Raw genomic sequence first — 13,853 nt, forward strand, 5'->3', positions numbered from 1 at the left:
CTAACAGAGACCTAAATTTAATGAATTCCTCCCAGCAGGCAGTCCTATGATGTTCTTGGGGGCTAGCATAAATAGAGGACAAAATCCAGTCCTCATGCCTAGAAGCTTTAACTTAACATGAATAAAAAAATTTGATTTAATAATTGGGGAAGGAGAGATTTTATTACTATTTCAAAGACACTAAATGCCTTTAGAGAACCCAATTACATCTATTTTTTCATGCTTATCAAATTTAATTTTTTTAATAACCTTATCATATTTTTCAACACTAATCCTAGGCTCGAACAAGGCAATAAAATTAAGTTATACATAGCAATAAGACCATTGATAAGTTTATAAAATGTTCTACTACTAGTCCCCCTACAATTTCAAAAGAGACAATTCATAGGTAACAAGGGGGGGAAATTAGTTAGCATCTTTATGATGCTAAGGGAGAAATTAGCTATAGGACTTACAAGGATCAATAGATCTAGTAGTTGTAATAGGGGTGTCCATGTCCATAGGGGGATCTAGGTCAGGAGGTTTCTTTGGAGAAAGCTAGAATGTAGGCTCTAAGGCATTCTAAGGATTACTAAGATTCATACCTAGTAGGTCTTGGATGAATCCACCACATGGGAGAGTCTTGCTAATTTCTTTATTTATTATATTCATAATAGAAAAAAATTTAATTTGGTCTTGACTTATATGACTGTGATTAACCTTGTCTTTAACTTTTACACTGGTTTTCATTGCCTGACTGGCCTCCTCTATTTCCTTGTTAACATGTTCATTTTTAAGTTTAGGATTGCCTTTGGTGGGCTTTTAAGGGGGATTAACCTCAGCATAACCAAGTTTTATATGTTTCTTCTTTCTAAGGTCCTTTTGTTATTTTCCCTCCTCCTCAATCCTATTTAGGTGTCTTATAGTTTTCTTAATCTCTGTTGCAAACTTATGCTCTCTATCTAGACCTAGACTTCTCAAAATGTCAAATCCTGACCCAGAGTTTGCCTCCTTACTAACCTCATTATGGGTAGGAGTAGTTGTAAGGCAGTGAGGCCCTATCTCTTTTCTAACAGGCCTCTTAACTAACATTTAAGACCCAAACAGGCCCTGTTCCTCACTTGAGGTGACTTATTGAGAAATTTTCTCATCAACCATATATGGATCCTTACAGGAAATGGAGTCCTCCATTCTATTCTCCTCAATATTCATAGGACTAGGGACAAGTTCAGTGTGGTTAGTTGAAAAAATCTTACCTGTGGCCATATTTCCCATAGTGGAACCATATAATATGCAGGCCTTCATACTCAATCCTAAATTCCTGGCCTAGGACTCTGAAGGAAAGGACTAATTTTTTTTTAAGGTCAAGTTTTACACAAATTCTAGCAAACCTGCCTCTATAAAGGAGGGAGGTGTTAGGGTCAATTTTAAGCATTTGACCTAGGCAAGAACCAACCTGCCATAGAAACTTTTCATTGTATAATTCAAGTGGAAGGTCTGGGATACAAACCCAGGCAACTAGTTTCTTAAACATGTGGTCTTTAGGTCCAAAGAGAGGCTTCCAACGTTGGACAAGGAGGTAATGGTCTAAAATTAGTTAAGGCCCCTCAATAAGGCATATTTATAGTCCTCCGTGCTCATAGTCTTCTAGTGAGACTTTTAGATCAGGACAAAGAATTTGATCAAGGTTAGGAGGATCTTGTTCATCATTTTCCAAGTTAATATTTAACTCCTCTAACACATATTTAACGATATCCTCATCTCCTAGTGTCATTTCTAAATCTTTTATTAACAAAACTTTATCTTTATAACAAAACCTAGCAGAAAAATTAAGGTTCGAAAACACCTGATCATCCATAGCTTATTTCTTACTTTCTAATTGCATGTCAGTGTCCAAAGCCTCTTTTGGATCTAGAGCTACCAACTTAACCTTCTTGGTACCTCGATCCATAGAGTCTATCTTCTCATTGGACCGCTTCTCCACTTCATGATGAGTCTTCCTACTTTTCTCCCAACACATGACTTGGTTTCAAGATAAAACCCTCTTAAAAAGATTGCTTCTCAAAGCACTGCTAAGCTGAGGAAATGAAGGAGGTGGCCAGGGTTTGCAGGAAACCCTAGCTGAACTTGAGCCTTGGTTTTCACGGTGAGATCCACTAATATCAACACCCCTCAAGTCAGAGAGGCTGAGGGATTAAAAACCCTAACAGAGCTTTTACGATACTACTCTCTAAGAACTTTTCTTTAGAAAACTCTAGCAAAGGATGAACTTTAGACAAATATTTTTTATTTTTCATTATATTACTTTAAACTAGCTATACTAAATACTATTCATCGTAATTGACTTAATTAATGCTTAAAATATTATAATTTTATGATAAAATAAAAAAATAAATTAAATTTAAACAATTCAAAGAATTATATTAGTTTTATATTTATATCTAAAAGATCAAAGAAATAGTCCTTTCATTTTCATATTAAATATTATTACTTTAAAATATAAAATAAATTATTTATTTTATTAATGCTTTTATTTATTATTAAAAATAAATCTTACCAAATAATCATTATAATAAAATTATTATTTTAAGAATATTTTTTACTACCTAACTACTAATACCTTTAGTATTTTTTATATAAAGAATTTAATAAAATTAATTTATTTAATCATATTAATTAATTAAAATAAATTAAGATACATGCATTGATACTATTGCTGTTTAAAATAATTTTTTATATAAAAAAGTAATAAGTAAGAGATAATAACGTATGAGAATAAAAAAAAACTTATAAAAAATATTAAAGAATTTTAATAAATTAATTATTTAAAATTTTAATTTTTAATCTTTATTTTATTTAATCTTGAGAATATATTGTTGGTGCTTAGAGTGACATACACATTTTTACAAGATAGACATTTTGGCAATAAGATCCTGTGAACTTTTTGCCCCCGTAAAGCATTTTTTATTTATTAGAATTTTTGAACTATAGGGCATTTTGCTCGTAAAGCACGTGAGGTAGGAATAGTGCCGAGTAAGTTAGGCTCTTTTGTCAGGTAAAGTTTTTGGCAACTCTAACTGGAGGGAGAAAGTGGATTATCAATAACTTAAAAACATCAAAAAGCCACAAAAAATACTAATTTAACGCCCTACAGGTATAGTCATATAGATCAAAACAAATTCTTTCGAAATTATGCGTAGCGCTGCACAATGGTGTGGTGGTTTTGTTACACCTTACTCGTTTATGCTAGACAAATAAATTATTAATGACTTTGTGTCAAAAATTTGAAGTATAATTTTTCATCTTGTCGTCTGTCTAAAGTAGGAACCAAATCTAGCTAATTTTTTTATATTGTAATTATATTTGGTTATTGAATTGATTCACAATATGGTTACTTAAGCGATTTGGGCCTGCTATGCCCTTAACGAGATACAATAGAGACATGGTTTATACTCAGACCAAAACCTGTTTAACAAGTTCAAACTAACTTTTTGTGAAACTTGTCTACTAGATACCTTTGATGCCATCAAACACCTAACATTTCATTAGGGCACATTTAGTAGCTAGTATCAAACTTTTGAGATACGGTGGAGATTTCGAAAAAAGGGAAAAATTTATGTGCATTTTCTTAAGTACTTTCAATATTAGTTTTTAATTAAAAATAAAGTTTCACATAAGTAATTTTTTTGGTAACATTAACTATTTATATTTTATTAAAATAAAATTCTTATTTCAATTATAAAACAGTATTAAAAGTACTTAAGAAACTGCATTTAAATTTTGTTCTTAAATTCAGAAAGTCCAACATCGTGTTTTGGTTGTTCCAAACAGAACATTAGGCAGGACAATGCCAGGCCAATAACCACAAATTTTCCAAACAAGGACAAGGACAAGACATTAAACAGAAAACATTGAAAAAGTTTCCATGATCACCGGGCATTTGGACATGCTTGGTTTGAACCAGCAAAAATGGCACATCCCATCTCTCTAGCAGTAATATTAGGACAACATATGACATGTTTCACGTATCCTTTTTCTTTTTATCTTCATAACCAAGAAGCTCCTCCAACAACTTGTCATCAAAGTACTCAAACTCAAACACTTGCTTTGCTTCCTCACTCCCACTTCCTCTTTCTTCAACATGTCTATGACTTGAAGAGGAAGAAGATGCTGATGTGGAAGAAGAAGCAGCAGAACCTGTTGAAGGGGGGTATTCATTAGGGAAATTGAGGACTGCAAAGGGACCCCTCATGGCATAAGCGGCTCTGTCATAGGCTCTGGCTGCTTCCTCTGCTGTGTTGAAAGTTCCCAGCCATACCCTTTGGCTTTGCCTCGTTGAGTCACGAATCTCTGCTGCAAATTTTCCCCATGGCCTCCTACGTACTCCTCTGTACTTAACATTCTCTTGTTCATCTTTCCCTTTTCCTCTTGAACCTTCCTCATCCATCCTATGCTCTTGTTTCTCTTGCATGCATGCTAAATACACATATAGACAATCATCCAAAGTGGGGATGGGCCACTCCAAATAATTTTAGAAAACGTATATATGTGTGTGTTTGTATATATTTTTATTTTTAATAATATAATTATGCATATTAATATCTGTTGATTTGAGTAAAAGAACCTTCAACATGTAGTGGAGTTTAATTTCCAAATTTATGTAGTATGTTTTAATATATCTGACTGTATTTCGAGAAATTAGCCCCTCGCTTACCAATATTTTATATCTATTCATATCATAATTATTGATTAAGAAAATTAAGATTGTAGTATAAACAGTTATGTGTGTGGGTACAATCATGCACTTGACATCTAAAGTTTATGCAAATAAAGTGAAATTCATAGACGAGGAATGCTGGGAAGTAGTAACGTATTCTTCTGGGACACTTTGTTAGTGACGTTGATGTAGTGGAGAAATAGAAATGTGTTTGACAAGAATGTGAAATGTTTTGTTTGGAATATTTTTACAGAAAGATGGTTGAAAATGTGAAATTGAATTATTCGCACTCGCTTGTGTTGTAGTTAAATTCTTATACTTGAAAGTAACTACTTTTCTTTTCAAACCAACATTTTAGGAAAAATGGGAGAGAGAAAGTTGCTTTTATTTAAAAAAATAAAATTAAATAGGTATAGAAGATGTATATAAATTAAAGTATAATACCGTTGTTAGATATTGAAAAATTGCCCAAGAGCGTTTGCACGTGATGAAGAAGGTTCCTGCCACTTATACTCGGTGTTGAAAAGTTGCATGTCCATTGTATCTGGATGCTTGGATGGTCAAGAAGGTGGCTCTTGCTTGTTTTGAAACTCTCTTTTAACTCATCTCTCACTTAAGTGTTCCTTTTTTTCTTTTTCTTTTTTTACCTTTTTAGAGTTCTATTCAAAGTTTTTTTACTTTTTTGTCATTATTCACCGTTATAAACTCATAAGGAAACGTGCAAATTACTGCCTGGCCCAGAGGAAAAAGGGTGATGAAAGACTAAAAAATTAGCTAAGAGAAAAATGAGTTTGATATATGGGGGTTGAAATTTTCAAACGCGTGATGATATATAGTAGTATTGGTGTCATCTTTTGAAGTCAGATTACTTGTTTTCCTTTCCCTTACTACTAAAATATTCCAAACCTTGCACATTTTTTAAATTTAATTTAATCTCAGGGTAAATGTTTCATTATTGAGATTTGCTACTCTTTTCTTAAGCAATGCTTTTAATTTGTTTATTGTGAACATCCATGTTCTAGAAAGAACCAAAGGTAATTTTCAAAGTACATCGTAACTTAATTTTTAGTTTTCTTATAAATTTCTACCTACATCCCATGCTCTAAAATATTGAAACAAATCAGAATAACATAATTTAAGAAGCACCAACGTCGTTGTTTGAAGTGTCGCGATATCAAACACGTTTTTAGTATAATGGACGCACATATATATAATATTAAAAAAAATCCTTTTAACTTCCAAAATACTTAGCTTAAATTATAATTAAAATATTAAAAAAATATGTTTAATTTCTTTAAGGTAAAACTTAGTGTATTTGTTTGAGAAGGTGAGTACACTTGCTATAATTTTTTTAATTAGATTTTTTTTAAATAGACCAAGTTTTTACATTAAAAAATAAATCATAAAATCAACCATCAGATTAAAAATTTCAATCACATAAATCATATATACAAAATTTGAAATTAATTTAAAAGTATCTAATTCTTTATTCACATGTATAAAATTAATGAAATATATATTATTGAAATTTATGAAAATAAAGACCCTTGTTAATAATTTTATAGATGTTTGATTTTAATAAAATCCAACACAAATTATTTAAATAATATATAATTATAATTTAACGGTTGAATTAACAAAAATATTTTTTATTAAGTTATAAACAACGTAAAAGTGAGTGTAAATATAAATTACGCTTACTCTTACACTGCTTAGTAACTTTTTATTTAATAATTTAATTTTAAAATAAATTATTAGATTAAAATTTTCAAATATGTAAAACATGTCTACAAAGTTTTAGATTAATATTAAATTATTTGATACTATATTTCTATACATCAAATTAACATAACATATACATTTGAAATATATAAACATAAAAGACTTTTTAATTATATTTTTATAATGGTTTAATTTTGATAAATTTGAATCTCGTAATCAAGATAATATATTATTATAATTCAAAAATAATGTAAGATCTATATAATTGAAATTTTTAATTTAACGGTTGAATATAAAATTAATTTTTTTAAAAGAGTTATTAAGCAATATAAAAATAATATAATTTATACTACTTGTATAATTTAATTTCTTGCTGAATTTATATATAGAAAAAAAGAGAGAGTTAGCCACTAGCCACATCCATTGATACTACGTAATGTTAAACTTGGATATATACACTACTTAATTTTTCATAGAAGTGAGATAAATTAATCTAACTATTGATTGAAGGTTCTTATTAAGTATACTAAGTTTATAAAATTTCATAGAAAAACAAATTCAACTGATATTTTATTTGAAGGATTTAAATTTTTAAAAAGTAAATAAATATCAAATTTTAAATAATTTACTTATAAATATCTAAATAATGTGAAAATTAATCTATATAATAACAAAAATTGATATAAAATGATTTAATAATTAACCAAATCAGAATATAATTAAAAAATAATTAAACGTATAATGAAAGATTTACTTATAGCAAAGAGACTCAACAAACCTACAATGCGGAGGAATGATTCAATGAATGAGGACATATCTTTTGAGCATTTAACGTGGGGAAAATATGTATCTAATGTAAAAAAGTTTAATGTGTTAAGATTAACCAAATTATGCAGGATAAGAATAATAAAAAGTTAACCGGGTCAAAATACATATTTGTGCATCATCATACTTAATACATAGTTTGTTTTTAGCAAAATAAAATAAAATAAATAAATAAATATATATATATATATATATATATATATGCAATTTAATAAGAATCAAGCTCCTTTCATAAATTTCATTAAATATTATATTTGTACACTTACGTTACTTATAATACAAAATTAATCAATCTAACAGTTAATTTCAAATTATTTTTACATATAGATTAATTTTACATTTGATATTAATCTCAAGTTATTTAACAATTAAGAAACAAAATTATATATGCCTTGAAATTATTTAAAAAATATTTTTATACAACAACAAATAGTATGCAGCAACATGAATAAATGATATAATTTGATAAAATTATAATAATTTTAAAATATAATTAATTTTTAAACAATATTTTTATTGCATAATTTCAAAAAATTATTAAATATTAACAATCAATATACACATATATATATATATATATTAATAATCATAAATTTAAAAGATAACACATGTAAGTTTGTTTAAAAAAAAAAAAAAAAAGATCGTGAGATATAGTATATGAAAACAATGTGAATTTTGAGGAAAAAAAAAACTAGAAAATAATGGACACTCCAATTTTTAACAGAAAAAATACGTTTCCTTTGTGAAACTCAAAATGAGTAATTGCACAAATTTTTGATTGAGAATTTTGTAAATAATAAATTAATTATTATGAATTTTTTAAATATAAAATATGTATTCACAAAAAAAATTAAATTTTATTGATAAACATAAATATAAGTATTTATGAAAATTTAAAAAATTATATCAGATAATAAGAGATGTTTTCTAAATTTTAATATATGTATTCACAAGAAACCTAAAAGTTTATATAAAGTAATAAAAATTAACTATATATAAAATCAATAAAACAGTGAATAAAAAATAATACTATTGTAAAAAATTAATATAATTCATATATATTTTTAATTAATTTTAATTTTAAAAATATACATAATTAACTATAAAAAGAATATTTTTATTAAATACTTCATCTCAAAATAGTATACCCTATTTTATAATATAGAAATTGATTTGTTTTACAGCAAAGAAAGTAGCGTGTTTAAATCACCAATTTTCATATCTGATTTTATGAAATGGATTCTTCATGTGACATTTGATTAAGTTATTTTTATCTTAATTAAAATAATGAGATTAGAGTTGATCCTTAATTCCAACCTACTTACTGGATGACACATGGATCCATCGGGAGTTTGATGGTTCTTTCTTTAATGGAATCCTAAAACCTTTTAAGAGTTAAAAAATTTGCCATAGAAAGATCTTTGTAGTGAATAATAACTACGAGGAGGTTCCAAGTTGCATAAAATAAAATATAGAAGTTGGACAATATATATCCAACGAAGGTGTTTTAAATAAATTAAGCACTATAATTATTTTTTAGGAATATCGATTATGAGAAAACTAATTCATGGATAATTTATTTAATTAATAATATAGAAATTAATTTGGATTGCATAGTAAAAATAATCTCATTTTATTAAATCGCCAAAAATGATATTGATTTTGAAAGAAAAAAAATTGTTCCTAAGTCTTATCAATTCCTATTGCATTAAATATTGTGCATCTATTCAGGGTTTTTTTAAATTAAATACTAGAATTATTTACTTTTAGTTACATTAATCATGTAAGTAGGGATGGGTAAAAAATCTGGATATAAAGCTTCAATATATATCCTAAGCTAAACTTAAATTAAAATATCTAAATTTTTTAAACAAAGTGAAATATCCAATCCATTTACTTTTGGTCTAGACATGATTTAGATTTTATTTTACAAAACTGGATTTACTTTTGTTAAAACTGATTTTAGTTCATCCCTCCATGTAGTCTTTGTCCAGCAAATCTGTGCAAGTTGATCTTGAGCTGACCATCCTAATTTAAAGGTTTCTTTCAAATTCTTTTGTCAAATAGTGACCATACATTTTGTGGTGTGATGAAACTTGTATTTTGAATAAAATTATAAATTGAAAAAACTATAATATATTATAAAAATTAAAGATACAGAAATGTATAATTTTATATGATCATGAAATTAATTAAATATAATATAATAATAAAAATTAAATAAATTAAATGTATATTTTAATCAAAATATAATTTAAATATACAATACCTAACAAATGATATATAAATATTATAAATTACATACAAAATAAAATTATATATATATACATCTTAATCTATTATAAATTCAAAATGATAATAAATATTTTATAAATTTTTATAAAATATAATACAATTAATAAATATTACTAAAATCTTTTTAAGACACACTAGTTTAATACAACAAATTAGTTTTATCTAAAAAAATAAATTCATAAATATATTAAAAACTAGTTTTTTAAAAAAAATTAAATTTAAAAATATATTTAAAATTAATTTGATGTAAAACTAGTTTCAATAAAAATTAAATTTAAAACTGATTTTAAACTAAATTTAAATTTTAAAATTAATTTTAAATTGATTTAAAAAAATAAAATAAAATATTTTAAAATTTAATCTGTATAATTAGTTTATGTGGTGGATATATGATAACAAGTAGAATATATGCAAATATATATATATATATATATATATTTAATATAATATAAAAATAAGAAAAATTATATTAGTAATAGTTTAAAATATATGAAAATATAATTTTATATTAGTTATTATAAAATTTAAATATTTTTAAATATAATAATTTAATAATAATATAAAAATATTTATTGTATATTTTTATCTAATTTTAAATCAATTTTAAATCAAATTTAAATTTTAAAATAAAATTTAAACCAATTTAAAAAAAAATAAAATGGATTAGTTCGAAATCCAATCCATATAATTAGATTGTAAATGAATCTATATTAATTTTTGAGAAATTCAATCCATCCGCACCTAACAAAATACTATTATTATTATTTTTTATTTCTAATGCAGAAAAAATTTTCCTCTATGTTGTGTTCATGTTCCTCATATTTACCTACTTCACCTTTTACAGCACAATAATTGTTGGTATTACACCTATGTTACAATATATGCATTTTACTCTTTATGAAATATTGTATCTAGGTTTCTTATTCCAAAAATTGTGAGTAAAAAGTACCTTTTACAGTACAATGGTTGTTGGTATTACACCTATCTTATAATATATGTATTTTACTCTCTATGAAATATTGTATGGGGGTTTCTCATTCCAAAATCCGTGAGTAAAAAATAGTCATAAGTATGTTGTATCTTTAGATGTTTGTAACATTTTTATATTGGTCCTAATCTTAATGAGTCTTCTAATGTTTCAACACATGCCACCATGGTGGATTTGGTTCTATTATATTTGTCCAATTTATTAGATTCTACATTATTATCACATCTCAACTTGGTAATGTGCAAGACATTGTTGTGGACCTTCTTTTAAGAAAACTATGTAAGAATATGTAGCTTTTAGTATTAAACATGACACTACAATTAATGAAATGTCATCCATGGTACTTTTAGTTATTGTGCTTATTTACTTTAATATTCTTTTCTTTGGTTTCTTTGTTGTGTCTGTTAAGGCGTTGAATTTTCAAAAGAAATTATTTGAGAATAGAGTTCAAGAGATGATAATATGATTGATTATTTTTGCATTATACTATCTTCATTATTGAATACTCATTTTGAAGTGAAATATATGAAAACTAATAATGTATTCTTATTTTGAAGTGTTGTCACATTAACTACTATAGAAGATTCAAATTTTGTTATTATTCTACTTTGGTTTAATTCTTGTAAATTTGGCAAGATATTAGCGGAGTTAAAGATGTTGAACTATGATATTATATATACAAAAAAATAAAATTATATATTGATTCTTTTACATTTGTGTGAAGGTAATAGTTTGAAATACATTTTATATTTGGCTAAGTTTTATTGTTTTTGTAATTTCAACTTGTTAATTATTGCATGCTATGTAATGCAACTAGAAATAGACTAATATGGATAAAATTATGAAAGCAGTACAAATTTAATCATAGAAAAAATGAAACAAATTTTTTATTATATATATATATGAGACTTTTTTTAATCTAAAAATGTTAAGTTATTAATGAAGGCTATAGTTCTTAGAGCACTACCAGAATTAGAAACATAAAGATAACATAATATAGTACTCAAATAAGGAAGCTCAACATATGGTACTTCATTAATAAAACTAAAAGGCTGAAGTTAAAATAAAAATATGGAATAACTAGTGTTCCACTTCTATGTCTCAACCCTCCGTTTAGGCCTTGGACAATGATTGGACTGTGTAACATAAAATATCACTATTTAAATAATACATTAGGCATATGAATTTTAACATTCAAGGAGGCAACAAAGTTTATTTAAGTGATTAATTTTAAATTTAACAATTAAGATTTTATTATGTTTATTTTCTATACAAATGCGACAACTTTTGATTGGAGCTGACGTGGATGCAAAAACACATAAAACTCATGTTTCATGAAAAAAAAATGAGCAACATCTTCTGCTGCACCTGATTTTGGAGTGTTAGGTTGACACAGCGAGCATACCCATTATGTTGTGATGTACACAAACAATTATGAGATATATACATGAGCTTTATACGTGTGAGAATTGTTGTTTTCATATTTTTGTTGCTTAGAATGGAATTTTTTTATTTTTGTAAATATTAACTTATTATTTAATAAATTGTGAGAATTTTATATATTCTCTTATAATGTAACCACATGTCTTCTTTATTTTAAAATTTCTAAACTTTTGTATCAAATCAAATTAATTTAAATATTTTATTATTTAATTAATTATTTATTAAAAATTCTAATATTTTTTATTTTCTTTAATCAATTCTATTATTTTAATCAAAGTTAAGCATAAGGCTATTTATAAAATATCATATCCTTAATAAAAATTTATTAATAAATTAATTTTATTTAAAATATTTTTAATTTTTCTCTGTATTCATTCACTCGTTTAAAGCAAGTACATGTCTATCACTTCCGTTTGTAACTTGTTCCTTTCCTACAGCATTTTTCAAATTTGTTATATTTTAGAATTTTATTTTTTTTTATTATTTTAGAGAGACCTTACAATAAATAATTCATGACAGGTCGAAGGCATTATACCCCAAAGCGATAGTTGCGAAGTTCATTAAAATTTGTAAACTTGTAGAATATCACTATAAATTTGATATAGAATTTATTAATATAAATTAAAAATTATTTACTAATAAATTATATGAAAAATAATTAAAATAAATTTTAGTACAATAAAATTATTTAAATTTTTATAATATCTTTGTCAACTCTTTTAAATACAATTTTAATCTTCATTTATTCTTCGGACATTTTCACTTCAAGACGATAATTTTTTATACAAAAAAATGCAACTATATATTTTGTGTAACTGTTTGGGCAAAAGGTAAGATTAGTATATATTAAACTTCTATAATTAACAGTCTTATATAAAAATATCATGATAAATAAGCAATATAAAATACCAAAATAATCACAAAATAAAAATTAAGTGTTAATATTGATTTCACTCTATTTTATGTATCAACTATTAATTAAGAGGCAAAATCTCAAAAGTTGAATGACTTAGATACCAAGTTGTACATGAGTGAAGGAGTTGACTAAATTTTCCTTCTACTTTCTTCTTTTTCCTTTTGATTTATTTCTTTCACGTAGTTTTATCAAATACTAGTAAATATATATATGTTCTTCACGAGTTTGTTTATATTTTTTATTAAATTATTTTATTTTAAAATAAAAAATAATTATAATTTAAATAGAAAAAATTAATAATAAAATTTTATTATATTAAATAATAACAAATATAATTACATAGAAAAAAATAATAAATATTTTTTATATATAATATTTTTTACATATTTTATATATTTTTTATTTTTTTATTATAAATTTTTTTATTCTTTTTATTTATGTTATTATAGACAATAAAACGTACAAATGATACTAATTAAATACATGTTTTTATAAATATAATTTAACATAATTCAATGATTGTCTTTAACTTTTGTTTATTTTTACTATATAATATATTTTATTAGAAATTATTTTCTTCTTAAAAAAATATTTTTAAATTTATTTATTGTTAAAACTATAAAATAAATACTTTGACACAATAATTAATTCCATAGTTATTTTTAATTTAATTATTTAATTTTCTAAATACATGATAAAGATTTTTATTCCATTACACATTTTTAATGTAAAATTAATGTTATTTAGTAATACAATTAACATTCAATTTTTTGTTTGCAAGCTATAGTGGAGAAATCTATTAAAATTTAAAGTATTTAAAAATTTTACTAGATACATAAATTTTTATTGAATAATTTTATTAATTATTTTATTAATCTCATTAAATAAATATGTGATTTTATAGATTTTAAATTTTTTTAAAATATAGTAAATATGATTTCAATATAAATACATATCAAATTATATAT

The 13,853-nt window shown here is 24.8% G+C and overlaps 1 protein-coding gene across 1 annotated transcript; it reads right to left on the reverse strand.

Annotated features, from left to right (window-relative positions):
* Nucleotides 1–4,000: 4,000 nt before the first annotated feature.
* LOC113871514 (ethylene-responsive transcription factor ERF096-like) lies at nt 4,001–4,426 on the reverse strand. The gene has a single exon (XM_027508604.1). The coding sequence runs from the start codon at nt 4,424–4,426 to the stop codon at nt 4,001–4,003; it is 426 nt and encodes a 141-aa protein (XP_027364405.1).
* Nucleotides 4,427–13,853: the final 9,427 nt, after the last annotated feature.

Source organism: Abrus precatorius, unplaced genomic scaffold (genome assembly GCF_003935025.1).
Source record: "Abrus precatorius isolate BTA unplaced genomic scaffold, Abrus_2018 Scaffold7, whole genome shotgun sequence".
In the NCBI taxonomy this organism is placed as follows: Eukaryota; Viridiplantae; Streptophyta; class Magnoliopsida; order Fabales; family Fabaceae; genus Abrus; species Abrus precatorius.

Excerpts from the sequence above, each read along its gene's own strand:
- LOC113871514 (XM_027508604.1), bottom strand. The coding sequence starts at position 4,426 with ATGGATGAGGAAGGTTCAAGAGGAAAAGGGAAAGATGAACAAGAGAAT.